Below are 18,906 nucleotides of genomic sequence, written 5' to 3'. Positions count from 1 at the left end.
ATTCAAGCTTAAAGGCGCAAGCGCAGTTATTGACAAAAAAGCTGCTTGTATTACATTTACACTCAACCATGCGGACCATTTTAGTACATATGCATAACATTACCGACCCTTCGTCAGACACCTCCATGGCAGCTTTCATTCAGCACCATCAGCTTTTCGGTAAAACGTCATCGAAACCAAGCAAACCGAAGTAAATGAAGCAAAGCACCGATCAGAACTAGCAGGACGACTTCGGATGCTCGTATCGGACTCGCGGAACGCGTTGGCGTGCGTTCGTGCCATTCGTTTATGTCATGGGGTTTTTCCACTGACATTTTCTTATTTGTATGGCAGGAAAATTCTGGCTTCGCGTAGTCGTACAATCGTCGGCACACGACCACAACCATTCGGAAAACCCGCAGCAGGAACAACCTTCCGTTCAATGAATAGTTTACAGCGTTACAGTGCTTTCGTTGTCCAACGTGATTGGAGGCTGTTTAAATAGGTTCAATGTTTAGTTGAAAATTTTGCGTAGTATCTTATTACTTTACACCTAGCAAACGATACAAAACAGTAGAAAGGTTTTTCATTCAGGCAACTCGGGCTTTCCCGAACAACAAAAAAAACCTCACTCTCCCCGCCGTTCTGCAGAAAGGGGGTTTTTTCCAGCTCTGTGTGGGAAGTGCTTCTTTGTGCGCAACGAACAGAAACCATATTGCGATTGAAAAGTTTGAAGCTTAAATACGCATTGGGACGATTTCTCTCCACTAGAGAGCCCCATTCATCATGGCTCCTACGAACTGGCTGTGGTTGGGAAATGTGTTTTTCCTATCACTCCCGCTGGCGATACTGGGAATCGATCTAAGTAGGCTTTACGGTCATCTGCCAGCTGTTTCGAAGCGTAATGGTAAGTGGGTGTTCAATGAGCAGAGTTCACAGAAAAAGGGCGTCTACCCCGATTACGCGTAATATTGCTTGCTAACATTGTTCAACTGTTTGTGACCTTCACTGTGTTCCCTTTTACTAGAGGCTTGTCATCCATACGAACCGTTCAAATGTCCTGGTGATGGAAACTGTATTTCCATACAGTACCTTTGTGACGGTGCGCCAGATTGCTCCGATGGATACGACGAAGATATGCGTCTTTGTACAGCGGGTACGTAATGTTACGAATGCGTGCACCAGTGCGTGTACTCCAATACTGTCTTTGCGTGTGTCGTGCAGTAAAGCATCAGCATTTTTAATCACTTCAATTATAGCGAAGCGTCCACCAGTAGAAGAAACAGCGTCATTCCTGCAAAGTCTGCTGGCATCCCACGGTCCTAACTATCTGGAAAAATTGTTTGGTAGCAAAGCGCGTGACGCACTGGCACCACTCGGCGGTGTGGAGAAGGTGGCCATCGCCCTCAGTGAATCGCAAACCATCGAAGATTTTGGGGCTGCTCTTCATCTGATGAGGTTAGTACGCTTATCTATATTCAAGCTGTTACTTACAAATGTGTGATAATGAAGTCCTAATACTATTCTAAATGCGTGCAATTTCCTTAAAAAATGCTTTTTTTTGTTGTGTCGAACGGACAACAAATTAATAAAAAATAATGGTTTTTAAAGGTATCAAATTTTCTAGAAAAGTTAACAGACTACCTGTCGGGTAACCTTATATCAGTTTGCTAGCTCCTCCATCAATGGCCCATAAACAAATAAATATCAAATGTTCTATCTATTTCGTGGCCTTGACGATTGACTACCCTTTCGATTTAGTTGCAAAATTATAGTAATAGAACCTCCCTTTTAGGTTTGGCCGAAATATTTCTGTCGTTGGCATCTGTCGCGGCAGCGGGACGCGCAGTTATCAATAGGATTTTAATCTTAAGCCAGCCTTTCTCCTCCAATAATTCTCAGCATTATGGGCTACACCAGATCAGACCAAAAGATCACATTCTTCCAATGATATTGTTTGATAAATTTCTGAAACATATTTCGTAGAAAGATTCTGCCTTTTTGTGCATGTTTGTCTCTTTCGTAGAGGTTGAAATTTCCCGTCTCTCCCGCCAACCGTTGTCGTTTAGTACCAGGAAGGTATTTATCATCCATTAAGGCTCCGTGGACGAAATGTTATACTTCGTCGGAAAAAAAATTCTCCTAAGAATCTCATTCACTCCATTCATTCCTTTTTGAGGCTGATGCGACCAGTCGCGATTGGCGCTTATTCATCTCCATCTTGTTTACGCAAATCTTCACCGTTCGGCAATGGATTTTGATAAAATATTGTCATTGATCTTTTTTGTCTGATTCACTTTATGATAACGCGCATTGTTTGGTGCCGAGCTGGTTCTGTTATCATTCTTAGTCTATGTAGAAAATGGTTGCTTAATTGTCAAGGTCAGTTTGTACTCTCCACCAGGTTCAGTAAATATGTTTAAGGAATACGTTAGTTCTAGTAATTGATTTATTAGTTTTGTTATAAATGAAAATGAAATCGCTAATGTGCACCATTTGTTTATAGGTCTGACCTCGAGCATTTACGATCGGTTTTCATGGCAGTGGAGAACGGTGATCTGGGCATGTTGAAATCGATCGGTATCAAAGATTCGGAGCTGGGTGACGTAAAGTTTTTCCTAGAGAAACTCGTCAACACTGGCTTCCTAGACTGAGTATCGTCCGAGCTGCCGTATAGCAGTAGCTTCTATTATTTTGTACCATTAACACCGCAGATCTATTCTTACCTAGGCTCACCAGAAGGTTTCACCTACTAAGCTACCACACATTGCAATTTATGTAACACTGGTCATTGAAATGACATATACGCTATATATGTTAACGAAATTAATGCGACAAAAAATTGGAGCTATTCAAAAGTATCTGGACAATCGCTCTTCAGGCCTCCTCCGTTGAAAGCAACCGTTCCATGCAATGTTTAGTAAAGGATTAGAAAGAGGAGTAGAGCCTACCGTAACGACTGAGGGTTGGAAAATGAATATACGAACAAATACCAATTGGTTTTGACTGCTCCTTTACTTAGCAATAGGAGAATGGAATAGCAACTATTCTTTTTCGCCAAGTGACAGTAGTTAAACCAATTGTTACAAAAAAAAAACCCTGACACAAATCATGGCCCAATGCTTCAATCGTTAACCGAAGCCTCTACTAGAGTTCGATGGATTTTTGGCTTCAATGAAGCATATTGTTGCAGTTAGATTGGAAGCTAGCATACAAACAACTACATCAGTGATATTTGATCACGTATAGTAACTTCTTTAAGAGGAACTGAAAGACAAGAAATGCGTATGGCGATTATCAACCATCAAAGACGGTTGCTCTGTCAGCAGCGAGCGCACAACAAATGAACTAGCATTGGGTGACCAACGGAATCAATTCACGTCCATTAGCTTATTTAAGGTATATTTTTCCCGCTGTTTTTCAAAGGTAGTATTTCCGTTTCTTCTTTTCGTACAATTCGAGATGCTCGAATGTGTCGAACGCGTCATAAAGTGACAAAAAGCAGGGGAATAGGGAGGAAGAATCCTACAAACGAAGTGCAATCGATTAAATCAAGTGAGGATACAGAGTACAGAATCATAAAATACATATCATTATATTTATAGAGCCCGTGCATGCTTATACACTATACATTATACACGTATACACAAGTCGAAATGATCACACAGTTCTGTGTGAGTGTGTGTGCCAGTGTGCTAATTACCTTACCAATGCCAGAATCTTACGAACAATGCACACAACAAATCAAACATATCAACCAACGATGATAAAACCGCCGGTGGATAGATGTACCTTATGTATCATGTAATACGCTGACGCAGAGAGATTATGGCACGCAACAAATGATGGGAAGAATGGATGTTAGTACGTGGTTGTCACCACACCCTGTGCATTGTGGCACGTAAGCAGAATGGGCAACGCAGGGAATCTGCACTTCAAAACGAAAAAAATGTGCAAGTGCGAGAGTAACGCGGAAGACAATTCATGGATGCAAGTAATGTTTAGAGCAAACCCGAAGACATATCAATTTTTTTACGGAAAAAAATACCTTACCATCAACATAACGATCACTACCGAGCTGTTATAGAGAACTGATTTTTGAAGAAATTGTATAACCCTATAAATTTTACACTTTCTTACCAGTAAACACAATCACATGCATCTCATTCACATATATTTACCGCAGTAGCTCACGAAAGATCACATCAAAGTTATATAGGTATATACATAGCTCACGTAATTTACTCACTCACAAGCCACACTCTACATACCACTGCTATTCGCCATCCATTAGACCATTTTATTCCATCATAAATGAACACAAACAAAAAAACTGATAAAATGTATGTAAAATGTAACAATCATTGATTGAAATTATCCAGGTGAACGAGGCATGTACTTCCTGCTGTTGATTGTTCAACTGCTGGATAGCAATGCATGAGTACAACAAATAATCAGCAAGAAAGCCACATGCAACTGTGAATCGTGCTAGGCTCAGCATAAGAAAAGAACGAAAATATATCTATACCGGTATCTTGTGTCAATTGTGGTGCAGAATGTGTTTTTATTCCTTTTCCTTTTTATGTATTTCTATTCACTTTTTATCAGATCGGTTTTGATTCACAAAGCGTCAGGGAAAATGGGATACGTTATCAACATCACTGCAGATATCTTGTTCGAGATATCGATATCGAGACCATAACAGGTCAGACCAAACGACCACATACTCCTGTGGCACATTTCCTGCGACACATTTCGTTCCGAAATTCGCAAAAAAAAACTCATTTCCCTTTCACTGACCTATGCAAGAAGTTTTTTACGGGAAAATCATGTGGTAGTGTGCGAAAAGCAGCAACATTCGTGCAGGATGTACATTTCCCGGAACTTACAACTATCGTTGCCATCCTCTTTCTTTTGTTCGACTACTACCTCAAGAAGTCTTCTCGTGTCATTTCCTTGACTGTTATTTATTGTATTGCATAATATTTTTTATTTTATAGCATTTTTTATGTTTTGAACAATGTTATGGCAAAAAATGCGCTTCAACGTAAGGAGGAATGGCTGGTTCCTTGCAGAACAGAAGATGTGTAAGTGTCTGCGAATGACCGTTAGTCCAGTAATAAATTTTTCACCATTTATAGTAATAATCACACAACCAAATAGCATAAGTCGTAAAATGCAAATCTTATATTATTCCGCGAACCTCCTAAAACGAAACGCGAGGATAGATTATTCTGGTAAATGTTAATTACATTACAATTGTAAGTTTGAACTAGGGAAGGAAATAAAATACACTCCATTTTGATAGGTAATGATAGATAAACCATTTCGTTCCATCATTGCCAGTTTATTTAATCTTTCCTGTATTCATTTGTCCAACAACTATCATGCCTGAATAATTAGTTGTATACCGCCGCACTGCACTGCTACTGCCGTTTGTTACATATTAAAAAGCGTTTTAATTATGCTATAGTTTCGTTTGTATTGTTTTTTTTTTACTCGATATTCAATGTTTGTCGAATCGAGTTTTTAAACAACTCGATTTATTACAATGGTAGAGCTATCCCCGTATGGAAATTTTGTTTTCCTCAATTGCTTAAAGGATGGTTAGTGTATACAAGCGGTTCGACAATATGTTATCTATATACCTGGTTACGTTATGTTTGTGGTAGATTGATGTCCCTCTAGATTTAAGATGTAGTTTTGTTGTGTCGGAGCATTTATGAGTACAGAACGATTTATGAAATTTTGTTTTATCTAGTGACTGTAGTGCAATTCTTTCCGGTATAATAATACTATAGCGCTTCCACGGCACGATTCAAACATTAGCCTAGGAAAGAAGTTTATGTTTCTGATATATGACCCTATCCGCTTCGGAATACAACTGACTTCTACATGATCAAACATTCTACAGAAAACGCAATTTAGCATACTTCACTTGCAAAGGTAATGAGAAGGTTTTGCTTTCCTTTACATGCCATAAGAAGAATGTAAGTAATGCGTAAGTTGAAAGCTTCAATAACGCTGCTTCTACACGTTATGTGTGTTTAATTTGTCTATTATTGCACTAGTTCCAAGATGAAATTGATTTGGTGTATCCAGTAGTTTGTGCTCACAGTTACATTGTGACATTCAATGTTCCCTGTTCCGTTAAATCCATACAGGACAATAACGATAGTGGGTCAGTATGATAAACGAAACATACCATTTCTTGCTTCGTTTATTTTTTTTTTTCAATTGTATTAAAACATTACACAACGCACTATTGTTCAATGAATTTTATGCGAGTACGATCAATAATTGTTTCCTATTATTCCGCATCCATTTGTGCCTGGGAACGTATGGTTACGCTATATTCCTGCTTTTATTGTGTCTTTGATATGTATATTATGTCGAGAAATAAACGACCAAGTACAAAATTCGTTGAAAACAGGCATATGTATGTTCACTTTATACTCTTTTTTACGGATGATATTATTATGCTGATAAGTGTAGACCATTTGTTCCTTTCTTAATTTCACAGCATACCGATTTGATGCCACATACATCGCCTACAGCAATATTTTTGTCCTACGATCGTTCGATGTTTATTCATCAATATGTTTTGTGACGAATCTTCTTCCGGATGAATACATTCTTGTTGGAGTCCTGTGTACTAATCCTCATAAGAGCAAATCTAATATTAATTTCAGTAAGAACACAAACTTATTTTGCAAGAACGTGCAGATTTACCTCTAAATTCGTTCAACTAACGCCCAATTGTAATAGATCTCCATTGAAACAAAAAGAAAAGTTATTTTATAGCTAATTTCATTTTGGGATCAACAAGCAGCACATTAGGTTAAATAAATCATAGTTTTACATTACTTGTTTAGTTAAAACATATCAAATAAAGATATATTCATATTGATGACACTCAAATTTGATTTGTTACATAATATAAAACATAGCACGATATTGATAGATCAGCATTGTGTATCAGCATAATTATTTAAAGAATCTTAACTTTCAACTTTGAAATTTAATCATGAATGGAATTCAAAATGATACTATTTCCCATTTGGTAATGTAGCCAATGCAATGGATCATATACTCTCTTTTTGTTTTTAGTAACCTCTCAATTGATGATTGGTTGGAATCACGATGGAAATGTGGTTTGCTTCACAACATAAACTAAAACACTAACAAAATCTCGCCCAGTATAATAAAAAAATGGCAATTTGTTGGGTTAGTTAGCTTGTCTTGATTGTTATGTTGTGTGAGTAAATATTGTTCCACATATGATATGAATGATTATTTAGCTGAAGTTATATAATGTAGCTTTGTTTAAATTATTTGCTTGTATGCATAATATGTGTTAGGTATATTAATATTTATATATATGTATATGCGTTCGTACAGTAGATAATGTCCATAGTAATGATAGGTATCATAATTGTATCAATAATAATAATATAAATATTTGTGAAACACGAACACTATCGCTATCAAGTGTAAAATTGGTCCTTGCGAACCATCTGTGCTCAAAGTACATGTCAATTACTAGAAGTAAACTACTCAATTCTTCCAATAGCATGTAGTTCTTTGATGATACGAAAAAGATATGCATGACTATATGTGTTCTTGGAGGACATCGATCGAATTACAAACTGGGTCACGGTTAGCGGTTTAACAAACTATCCTTTAGCGATTGTCGCTACCAATCTACCTTATTGTTTATTGCAGTCCCTCAGTTGTGCTCTCATGTTGCAATTCTTCCTTCGACTCCGTTGTCATGATGTGAACCAATTCCTCTACGGCTTTATTGAGGTCGTCTGATTGGTTTTAGGTATCATAAAATAGGATGCAAGAAAAAGAAAAATTAGTTTTTTTTTACATTTACAGGTTTCAAAAATCATAAAAATTATTATAACCCAAAACATGTTGCCGTTACAAAAGCAATCATGCGATACATATGTATAAAATATATTGTGTAGCGAAATATATTTACTGTATTCTTCCTGCAGGCGTTACGGAGGCATCAGTCGCGAACGTGTGTTATTGCGTGTGATGAGAAGGCACCAACCAATAAATTAATTGTTCAGTGTAAAATGCAGCATGAAAAAAAAACACAATTTAATTGTAATTGCGAGCTGATTAGAAAGCTTTTCAAAAATGGTTCTGAATGAAATTTTAAATAGTTAATTGATTACACTCAAATGCACACATAAAAAAACTACTTCATACTAACCGGCCATGTGTAACAAACTCGAATGCGGTGGTGGAGGTGGACGTTCATCCATCCCGTATTCCGATGGCATCATGCTTCCATTCCCACCACTACCCATACCAACGCCTGCACCAGATCCGACTGGTTTGTTTGATGAAAAGGCATTAGTTACAGCAGCTACCCCGGTACCTGTTTTGTCGTAAGCGTCAACACTGTATTGCTCCCGTTGTCTCATTTCATCGCCTGCCATTGAAAGGTACCCATTCATACTGCCACCTCCGACGGGACCATACAAAGACGTTGGTTTTTGATTCAATTCAGATGCTGCAATTGTAATGTATTAATTATCTCGTATATGGCATTCTTGTCTCAAACATAATTTCGAAAGAAGCCAACTTACGAATTTTCTGATCATAATGTCCGTTATGTTGCATTTTAGCCGGCGAATCGGTATTTAGTTGTGAAGCTGTTACGGACCTAGTTTGTAGCGTTTGAGGTTTAGGTGGTGTTGGCTGCGAAAATATAATAAAATGTAGCATAAATATACGCAATAATGTGGCAATAATAATATGCAATTACCTCATGCAACAGCTGTCGTAAGCGCTGCAATTGTGCTTCCAGCTGTTTGTTATGGTCTTCTAATATTTGCATTCTTGCTTCCAATCGTCCTTTATGTTGTCTCAGCAATTTTGCCTCTGTAACCATATCCTGCAATACACGAAATAACAAGTTCAATTTTTACGTGCCAGCCATTGTTCCATTTCTGTTCTAATTTTTTTTCTTACCGAACCACCAGTGGAAGTCGGAGTGACAGAAGAAAGTATAGCATTAGAGGCAGATGTCGGAGTTTTATACCCTTCGTCCGGTGTAGTGATAGGAGTGCTCGTTTTCTTTGCTTTAAGCTTTTCATATTCGGCTTGTAAATTTGCATTCTCTTCCTCTAGCTCCTTTATCATAGTTTCCAATTCCTCTCGTTGCTCGGCTTCCATCGCTGCCATAACCTGAACTGGAGACTTAGGACCACCACTGCCCGTAGTGTTTCCGGACGCGTTTGCCGCTGGTAAGGCTTGACAGTACTGTGCAATCAGCTGATGTTCGTCGTCGCTGTCGGGAGTGGAGTTGGATCGAGTTCCACATTCCACTTGTGCCAAACGTGAAGCGTACATTTCCAATCGAGAATGCATATCGTTCTGCAGTGTGTGCGTGCCGTGTTGTGGGCTGGGGATGGGACTCTCTAGAGCGTCACCTTCTAGCACACTTTGTACGGGAAGGTAACCAACGCGAGGATGTTTCTTAAAATACTTCCGGCTTTTAAACTTGTTCCTCAGTGCTCTAGTGAAATCTCTAACATCTTCTGTTGATGTAGCCTGCAAAATAAAACAAACATTAACGAGACATGAAGCTATTCGTCCGACGACAATCGGTATCTACATATATCCGTACTTACCGTTGTGCAGTATTCGTGCATCGGGTGACTTAGTTTGTGATTCTTTGTACTGCGCCCAGTAAAGAAACATTTTTGGCACATATCGAAATTGAAACATTTTAGACAACGGTAACGAAAACCTTCAATGGGGTACTCTTTGCATATGTTACATTTCGCTTGATGTTTCGCCGTCTCAGCCGCCACAAGCCTATGCAATACGGGAAGCCATACGATGCTTTGTGGTTCATGTTGTAGCCAGCTGAGAAAGTGTTGCGCTTCAATGGCCGTTTCTAGCAATTCGCCATTTTGACTAACACCACCCGCAAGCTCAAAGCACGATCGGACTGAAGGTTCTATGTTTGAGCCACCGAATGCAGCAACTTCTCCTAGCTGACGGGGCACTTGTATGCAATCGTGCAATAGCAGCCCCATTTTTCGTTGATCTACCTTTTTCTCCAGATCAGCAATCAACCGAAAGAGGTAACGATATTTCTCCTCCAGATGTCCGCGACACAGTAAAATTAATCCAACCTGCAGCAAAACTCACATTGTTTTTTTTAAGTTCAGATCTTCAAATATTTACATATTGTGCGAATTGTTCATTTTACCTTGAAGCTGAGTACCCGAATCTGCCCCGTTCGTTGAGAATCATACACATTAAGTATCCAATTGATGGCCAAATCTAGCATCACTGCGCGTTCGTTGGGTTCCAGTGTTGTGTACAACGAATTTAAAATCGTTGTCATGTCGGGAATATCAATCAGCTTATCATTTTGCGCCCGTAAACCATACCGATCAAATATCTCGATGGCAACACTCATGTTCAAACGGTCGAAAGCTAAAAGTGTATTCAAGCTCGATTATGTTAAATTGTGGACAAAACGGCTAAGCAAAGACCTACCGAGTCTTTTCTGTACAGTACGGAGCTTTAACGCAGTGCGGTATGCGGAAAATCTAACTTCGTTCAGATCAGCTAAAGATTTCATTAGCTCTATCATTTCTGGATGATCCCAATGTGTGCTTTCACGTTCGTGGCTGTAAGAAGAATGATAAACGTTGGATGTTTCATTGATAACGATGGAAATAATTCCACAATTATGCTAATTAATTTTACTTGATATAATAAGGCACATTGGCAGGTGTAACTGCACGTTCCCATGGTATTTGGACGCTTTTTTCTAGGTTTGGAACAGTTGAACCTCCAGCGGCTATATGAAGAGGCTTGGTAAATTTTCCACCCTCCTCATGGTGGCTTCCAAGCATACCATCTTCAGCACTAACATGCGTTTGATTAGTTTGCTGCAGAATCTTGAACCGTTCTTCTACAGCAATATGTAAAAGCTTCATGCTGTGTGAAATATACAAAAAAATAATTCACACATGAACCTTAGTTAATCATCCATATCTTTTCAGACTGCATTATGCAGGTTTCATCACTTACCGTGTATTAATATCTTCAAGCTTCGCCAAATATGGACTCGGAACGATTACACGACAGGAAGAGAAAAAGTTTTGCTGCTCATTACAGTCATCCAGTAGTGCGTTGGCCGTGGTAAGTTTGTCTTTTAAGCGTTGCAGATGCTGCATCTCTTCGGTAGTATCCGATCCAGGAGCTGGGACTGTCCACGAGTGTGTAATTGTTTCCGCTGAAGCAACTCGTGAGCTCAAATCTTCAAGTACTTTTTGAAATTGTCGCATTTTCTAAAATGAAAAATAAAAAACATCAATACCACATCTGCAGACATCCAGATCGGTAGTCAACAAGTGCAAGGCCAACTTACCGTAATATTTTCATCCAGCCGATGCTTCCATTTGTCGCACCTTTCAATCAACAGTGACCATTGCTCCGACAGTTTGTTCACCTCCCTGCGTATGCTCCGGCTCAGAATGCGATTTTGTTCTTCGGTAGAAATGTACATACTTTCGTCAATTGCTGTTACATTAAAGGCAAGAGCAACACGGTTTACAGTTAATGGATTTTAAACCTAAAAAAAACTTCAACACACGTACCTTCGGAATCGCTCGTATCGGAAAGTGGTGATTCGTTTGATATGTATTGCCTTCCATTCATTAGATTGTTTTCGATGATAGACCTCTTGTCGTCGAGCTGGCGGCGAAACGCTTTGTGCTCATCCAGCTGCATTTGCAAGCTATTCGAATCACCATTGATCGAGCCAAATCCGATCGAGGTGAGTTCGGTATTTTTCCGTATGACCCACTCCGTAAGTTCGCGCGACGAAAGCAATAAAGCATTCCAATGATCCGAGTTCGATTCCAGACGGTTCCGGATCGCGGCACTGCGCGAGTTAAGATGGTTCCAACGCTGATTCATTTCGTCCAATTTGTGCTGCAACATTACAGCATCCTCTTGCGAAGTAAGAGAACGCAGCAACTTACGTCCAGTATTATCAAGTCCTTCGTATACCTTTCGGTTAGCGTCAATTTCTGATTGCAAATCCTAAATTGGGAAACGGGAGGGGGCGGGAAAAAAACAACATGAACACGATCGACAGATCAGATGCGCTAGTGCAGGTCGAACAATACCATTTCCTATTTGAGTGAAAAATACCATACACGACAGAGACACGCACAAACACCTAGAATTATTAAAAGCTGCAAGATCGTGTACCAACTAGTTTGCGCATGAGCATGTTCTACATCATGATTGAACCCGATCTAAACCCTGTAGGTGAAATACGATATGCAAATACCACCAACACCCACTGCAAATATAGATGCGGTCTGTATTACACGATCTTGATTTACAGTTGTACCCACAGCACGGGGCTGTTCAATATAGTGCCACACTTTATTCACTCACAATTCTAAAGGAGCGTCCAACATACCATACGTAAAAGTGAAACTATTAATCGAGTAATTTTGCTCCCGTTTTTGTTGACAAATCACACTGCTCGGTTCACTTTATCATTTTACTTGTGCCTCACCCAAACAACAAATTCTTGTCGGAATGTCGACAGTCCTGCTTTCGTGCTGTCAAATGACGACCTATAAACAGTGTTGTTCGAAACTAGGGGAACGCGCGTTCGCCAGATGCGTCCACACTGCACTGCAGATCGTAGCATAGCCGTTGATCCGTTGGATAGCTATGCAGTAGGACAGCTGAGAGCCGCAATAGCTGTTCAGAGGTAGCGAACTTTTTGTCGTGTTTCATGAATCATTGTGAATAGTATTCTCACGCTTTGTTATGATACTATGTCTGATTTGGCGTCGAACATGTCGAACATGCTCAACACGTGTCGCACGTACATGCCAAAACAAAAGAAAAAGTATTCATTCGTCGAATAGGATAATTTCATAATTTCAAATCGTTTGACAAATTTCACAACTACAATACAGCGTAGCTTCTGTTCATTGTGTCGTGCGTTATTTGAAACTTTAAAATCCATTTATCAAAATATGTGTTTTTTTGTTACATTTCTGTTTGTGTCTGCTACATTTAAATTTATTTAATGAACAGCAATGATTTTGCATTGAATAGGAAAAACTAAAACTCCTACCTTTAAGCAGTGTGGATTCCTTTCAGCTTCGGATTCCGTATTTTCGCATAACGATTCTGCTTCGCTCAGCCACCCGAGAAACTGTGAAAAGCAGCAAAAATATCGTGTAAGCATTTTGGCTTTGAATTAGCATAATTGTTACAATTTATTAATGACGTCGTCCTATTACCTGTTCAAATGTACGATCAAATGTTTGCAATGAATGTATGGCGGCATGAAGCTGTTTCCCTCTCGAAATAATGGAGTTATTTAAGTTATTGTACCTAATGAGAAGCGAAATATCCGGAATGGCATGATTTAATAGCCGTTGCACAAAATGTGTACATTCACACACGAGCAGATACCACTTACCTCAGGTTGATTGATTCGGTCATTCTTTTAATTCTCGATGTATCGTCACACTGGTATACTGATATTAGTTTTTGGGTCAGTTGGTTGAATAATTCAATTTGATGATTAAATTTATGCAGCTCCGCATGAAAGGACTAAATGAGAAATACGTTTCGGTTATCATCTCACATGCTTTGCACCGATCTAGGTTATAGGGTGTCGGATTGGTTTATCCAAGTTTACAAACATTACCTTTTGCTCCTTCTGCTGAATGTCCAACACGTCGGCCGTTGTTGCTACTGGTCCCATCCGTTCCGTTATTGTCTCCATTCTGCTTAACCAAGCATCTATTTCTAACCGTTTTGCTTCGTATCTGTGAAGTTTTCAGCCATGCCCATGGAAAAGAAAATCACATTACAAGCGACCCATAAACGAATTCCACATTTGCATATTATACCTTTGAGAGTCGCCGAGCATTGCGGTTAGCTGGGTTTTGCGCTGCATTACCGATTGATTTGTATCCTCCCATTGCTCTTTCATGCGTGGAGCTGCGTGCAATATTATGTGATAAGATGTTAGAAAGGCAAACACTTTGACTTTCTTTGCATTATATTAAGAAAGGTATTTATTTCTTTTGCTACACTATATACTTTGTTGAAGAAGGCATCACAATAGTTTGGATTCATTCAAAAACAACTCACGCTACTTTGAAATATAGTTTTGCTAGATAAAGTATTGAGATAAGCTATGGTATCGAAATCGTGACCAGCACTTACCTGCGTTGTTAATTGAAAAAAGGCTCTCATCATGCGAAGAACGTCGCCTTGTGCGAAGATCGTCCTTAGACAGTCCCATCTGACGGTTCAAGCTATTCGTTTCCTTACTACGAGCGATAACTGGAAGAAGCTGTTGCTTGATAAACTCCATTTCCTGTGATCTCTGCCGCTGTTGACTGGTACCGTATTGCAACTCGAGCGGTAGATGTCGATCTAGTGAGCGAAACTGATGCTCCATCGGTCTTTGCGGCATGCCATGTTCCATACCATTCGTTGTATGGTCGTGAAACGAGCCGGAACCTCCAGAATCGAAGCGCAGTTTTTCCATGCTTACTCCACGCTCCAATCCTATTTGCTTAGGGTTTTGATCGAAGCGATCGAATTTAAACGCTTGTGGCATACCCGAAACCGCACCTGGTACATCGAAAGGATTGTCCAATGATGTGGCCGATCCCATCGAATTCGAATGTTTACTCATTAGTTCCAGTCGTCCGAATTTCACCGGATGTGCGATGTTCTGCTGCTCTTCTGCTTCCACGGAAGACCGTAAGCTCATCTGCTCCTTAATGGCCCGTTCCACATTTCGTAGACCACTCTCAATCCCACGGAGCGCATCCTCGGATCCATAATCTTCCAGTTTCGTTGGCTTTGTCGTCGTCTTGGCTGTGGACGAACGCTCTTTGCCGAATGCATCATTCGTCTTGATAGGTACGGCACCACCGGCTGGTACGGATGATGATGATGATGAAGATGCTGCTGTTGCCACTGCAGTCGTAACAATCGCCGGCGAAGGTCCAATTCCCACGCCTGAAACAACGGGCTGTGGCGCAGGCTGTAGAACTGTGCTATTCGAGCTACCCTGTGCAATACTGGCCGACTTTTGTGGCAAAGGAGGCGCACGGTTTGGTGCAACACGTTGTGATAATAGCATGCTAGCGCTGGGGATGTTATCATCCTTGTTTGAAGCTCCGATAGTGGTTGGTCGTTTCGTAAGATTTTTCGGAGGTATTTCCGGTGCCTTTACATTCCCAGCACCAACGCGGACAGGAATATCGGGTGGTTTTGCGTGACTGGCACGAAATAGATGCGAGTTGGATGGTTCTACTCCAGCGGGGCGTGTATATGTCTCTTTCAAAGCAACGGACTGCTGCTGTTCCATGGTAAGGTATGTCTTCTCTTAAACCTAACAAATTGCATACACTGCAGTCACATGAACTGATGCAGCTGGTTACTGGTCAATACACACTTTACCCTTTTTTGCCCTTTTTTTCTAATGCAACAGTTAGTGCCCCTGTAGAACTGTTCTAATTCTTCGATGCATGTAACAAAGATTCTCCATCAAGTTAAGGGGAACACTTTACCGGACAATGTTGTATACACTGTATTGCTGGGTCTGGGAATCATTTGCATTTGACGGAATGCCTGGGGATGGAACACCCAGGATGAAAGAATCACACCTAAACCAACTATGCTCACTCCACAATTGAACGCTCACATAAAAAGCATTTGGATATAGTACGCCAATAAACAAATGAAGTTGCTAAACAGATTCCAGGAAACATTTCATACTTTAACACTTTTTCGTCGGCTTTTTCGATCGGCGCTTGATATGTACTTCATTCGCTTGCATCCGTTTAACACTTATTTGCTTTGAAACGCAACAGCGTTTGTGTAGCAAATTTACGATCCTTCTGCACCAATTTTATGGGGATATACAAATCAACTTTCTTACTTTGTACTTTTCTCCTACACAGTGGCAAATAATCGATTGAATGTACAAAATAAAACCATGAACAGTAGGCTAGCAAATTAGAACTAAAATCTTTTCCTAGCTCCTGACACAGCCACGGCCATTTGCTCTCACTCCTTTTCGCTTGCAACCGATGCGAAGGAACGAAGCGAACCACCTGCAAGCGGCTTACGAAAGGACATGCGCAATGCATCCAGAGGCCCATCAAACTAGGGAAACAAACCTAAACGATATGTACGCTTTAATAATCGGACCAATAAAAAAAAACACCCTTCATACGGTTCCCTATTTCAAAAGGCTTCCTGTGTAGAGGGAATAATCAAACGAATCGAATGCAACTAACCGCTTTTAAGTATTAGCTTGTTTTAATTTTGCATAGATTGACTGATGATGGGTGATGATGATAACATATGAATAGTTAACGGAAACAAATGGTTGAAAAATGTGCTTTACATCATCATATTCATCTGCATCATATAAAGATACTACATTACTATGGCAACGTTACAGTTTAGTATGCGACTAATTAAATCCGTTTCAAAACAAAACATGCTTCATGTTCAGAATCTAGAAGTTTGTGGATTAAACCGGTCCCTGTTCTAGGAGATGCAAATAAGCTGCCAAATGGAAATCTTTTAACTCTTCCTTGATGTATATTCAACGTTTAAATATCATTCGTTTATTCGACAGAACACTGATTACTTTTGTGACTATACAATCTCAACAGGAAATGGCATTCCATTTCTGGTATTCCTTGGTTTTGAAATACATACCCATAGCGAGATAGTCAGTCCTGCGTAACGGAGAACTGTCTGGATGGGATTTGAAACCCGGTCTTGTCGTGTAGATATCGTCGCCTTTTTCACATATACTACCCGGCTGCCCTGTTGGTCCTGAAAACTGATTACACATTCTACTAAATGAATCGCACCATACCTAACTGAAGAAAAGCGTGAAAATTGCATTTTTCAAAACAAAACAAAAGAACACAAGCAAAGCGTCATGTTCTTTTAAAAATTGAGCTGGAAATTATGAAACAATTGAAAAAAAAATATCTATCACATTTTACTCGTTTGGTGTAAATATATCACATCTTGGACCTTCTACCATAAACAACAACACGGCCCGCAAAATATTCACAGTGGGATGTGTTCGCGTGTCATTTGAAAATTTGTCGAATGAACATTATTCGACCGATACAATAAGTACCCGCAGTACGCGGAATCTGGTACAGGCAGATTCCGAATTCACGGATTTTTGTAAATCGATTCTATTTGGCTTATTTTAATGTACAAATGCTGGTGTAAAACGTATGGATGTGAGAAAAAATACTCAAATACATACATTTCCCTAGCGACAAAAATGACCACAAATTCATCCCAAAATATTCATTTTGAAAATGGTCGAGCCAGGGTCGAGGCGAGGGTCGACATGTCGTGGTCCCTCGACCTTTAGCCAAAGTGAACAAGACCCGTACTAAAATGAATCGTAACCTGCCGTGAACCGAAAGCAAAAATTTTGTTATCTGGGTAGCTCTAAGCACGCTTCCCCCTCCTAATCGCGTGTTGTGATTGGCTCAGCCGTATGTTCTATTTATAACTCTCTCTTCCTTATCCTTTTATGTCCTTGTATGCGCGCCAGGCTTCGCTTGCATCTGTAGAATTGTGGAGGGGGATATATTTTTGCCTAACTTTAACCTCAACCAACTGAACTGTTGTGAGAGAGAGTCTCTTTTTCTTGTTCGCCTATGGATGGAATTGAAGGATGAAAATTTATGTGTTGATGTGATTTGAACTCAATTTAGATACGTTTCCCTATACTAAATGTCCTGCCGCTACGATCAGGACTACAAAAATTGGGTTTTCGTCCGCGCGCGAAGAACGTTATATAAAAAATGGGTGGAAGGAAAGATTTCTGCAACCATGATCTAGGAGTGAACATGTCTACACACTCTTTCGACTCTTAGGAATTTGGTGCAAATATGTAAGAGGTAAGACGTATTTTTCATGAGCAAAGCGCAACATTCCCGTTTTTTTATTAATCGAATGCAATGCTAGATATGCGTCCTCGCCATTCGAAACATTAAAAATTATCTTTTTTCAATCAATTAATATCAAATGGACGTACATTCGTTAAAGCATATGATAAATAATGATTAAAAAAAAGTTTGAACATTAGAGGCAAGATATCTCTAAATTTGGTTTTAATTGCTTATGTAAACATAGCTTAATAATTTAATTTCCAAAAATGATAAATTTCGTCGCACGTCTAACGATTTAGGTTCTGGTTAACTGGCCCATTTTCTCTTACTCTGTGATAAAGCCAATTAATCACATCATATTTTGTCTTGCACATTCAGTGCACCTTCACCTTCACTACATTCGTGATCTTCGTTTAATCTTTTAAAATCATGTGCCGTGTCATCTATTTTGTTTTGTACAGGTGCTGCTGATGATTGTTTTTACTGATTTTCAATAACAATTCAAAAATTTGGTATTGTTGGTGATAATATACCAGCGTAACAAATTTCTTCATTACATGAAAACAATCATTATCATTATTATCATTAAAATTATTTTTCATGTAAAATATCGTAGGCGGGTTCGAAAGGAAATGCAGTCCGTATGATCCACGTGGTAAAGACGACATACCTTGCAATGATCGAACGGCAATAGGTTTTGAAACATGCAAAAAATAATCATATCAATAGAACAACCGTAGCTTGACGATGCTCTTTCACGTTCGTTTCAGAACAGTTTTGACAAAGAGGCAAGTACAATCAAGAAAATTTAAAGGGACATCGTATGTGTGCAATGCATATGGGTCAGGGGGGTGTGAAACAAGAAGCAATGCAGGGTGCAAAATTCATCGTAGTCGTGACGACGGATGCTTGTGGGTACGAGCAGCAAGGCAAGACG

At 39.6% G+C, this 18,906-nt stretch overlaps 2 protein-coding genes across 5 annotated transcripts; one reads left to right on the top strand and one right to left on the bottom strand.

Moving 5' to 3' along the window:
• Window positions 1–231: 231 nt before the first annotated feature.
• Window positions 232–4,523, top strand: LOC125761887 (IDLSRF-like peptide). Its single transcript, XM_049423445.1, has 4 exons — window positions 232–886; window positions 1,007–1,135; window positions 1,239–1,437; window positions 2,486–4,523. Exons 1-4 carry the CDS (start codon window positions 766–768, stop codon window positions 2,631–2,633), a joined length of 597 nt encoding a protein of 198 aa, XP_049279402.1. The 5' UTR covers window positions 232–765; the 3' UTR covers window positions 2,634–4,523.
• A 755-nt stretch (window positions 4,524–5,278) lies between these two features.
• On the bottom strand, window positions 5,279–16,140 carry LOC125761854 (dystrophin). Of its 4 annotated transcripts, none has more exons than XM_049423399.1 (19): window positions 14,239–16,140; window positions 13,920–14,010; window positions 13,715–13,835; window positions 13,484–13,617; window positions 13,302–13,395; window positions 13,133–13,213; window positions 11,625–12,072; window positions 11,396–11,547; window positions 11,056–11,315; window positions 10,729–10,962; window positions 10,516–10,649; window positions 10,223–10,452; window positions 9,636–10,145; window positions 8,974–9,555; window positions 8,768–8,896; window positions 8,589–8,700; window positions 8,210–8,512; window positions 7,970–7,979; window positions 5,279–7,793 (listed from the first exon to the last, which is right to left on the bottom strand). In XM_049423399.1, the coding sequence occupies exons 1-19, from the start codon at window positions 15,395–15,397 to the stop codon at window positions 7,781–7,783; spliced, it is 4,797 nt and encodes a 1,598-aa protein (XP_049279356.1). In that variant the 5' UTR covers window positions 15,398–16,140; the 3' UTR covers window positions 5,279–7,780. The 4 variants fall into 4 exon arrangements, with proteins under 4 accessions (XP_049279356.1, XP_049279354.1, XP_049279355.1 ...); XM_049423397.1 differs by lacking the exon at window positions 7,970–7,979 and having other exon boundaries at window positions 5,279–6,749; window positions 7,688–7,793; window positions 14,239–16,139; XM_049423398.1 differs by lacking the exon at window positions 7,970–7,979 and having other exon boundaries at window positions 11,396–11,514.
• Between the last annotated feature and the right edge of the window lie 2,766 nt (window positions 16,141–18,906).

Source organism: Anopheles funestus, chromosome 2RL (assembly GCF_943734845.2).
Source record: "Anopheles funestus chromosome 2RL, idAnoFuneDA-416_04, whole genome shotgun sequence".
NCBI classification, from domain to species: domain Eukaryota; kingdom Metazoa; phylum Arthropoda; class Insecta; order Diptera; family Culicidae; genus Anopheles; species Anopheles funestus.
The sequence above is the reverse complement of the archived record's forward strand: the minus strand, read 5'-3'. Positions and strand labels throughout refer to the sequence as shown.

What these genes read in the sequence shown, in the direction of transcription:
- LOC125761854 (XM_049423396.1), bottom strand. Translation starts at nt 15,397, where the DNA reads ATGGAACAGCAGCAGTCCGTTGCTTTGAAAGAGACATATACACGCCCC. An exon ending in AATGTGCCTTATTATATCAA is followed by an intron (nt 10,650 to 10,728) that starts GTAAAATTAATT and finishes TTCTTCTTACAG; the next exon opens with CCACGAACGTGAAAGCACAC. An exon ending in TACGACAGCTGTTGCATGAG is followed by an intron (nt 8,701 to 8,767) that starts GTAATTGCATAT and finishes ATATTTTCGCAG; the next exon opens with CCAACACCACCTAAACCTCA.
- LOC125761887 (XM_049423445.1), top strand. Translation starts at nt 766, where the DNA reads ATGGCTCCTACGAACTGGCTGTGGTTGGGAAATGTGTTTTTCCTATCA. An exon ending in AGCTGTTTCGAAGCGTAATG is followed by an intron (nt 887 to 1,006) that starts GTAAGTGGGTGT and finishes CCCTTTTACTAG; the next exon opens with AGGCTTGTCATCCATACGAA. An exon ending in TATGCGTCTTTGTACAGCGG is followed by an intron (nt 1,136 to 1,238) that starts GTACGTAATGTT and finishes CTTCAATTATAG; the next exon opens with CGAAGCGTCCACCAGTAGAA.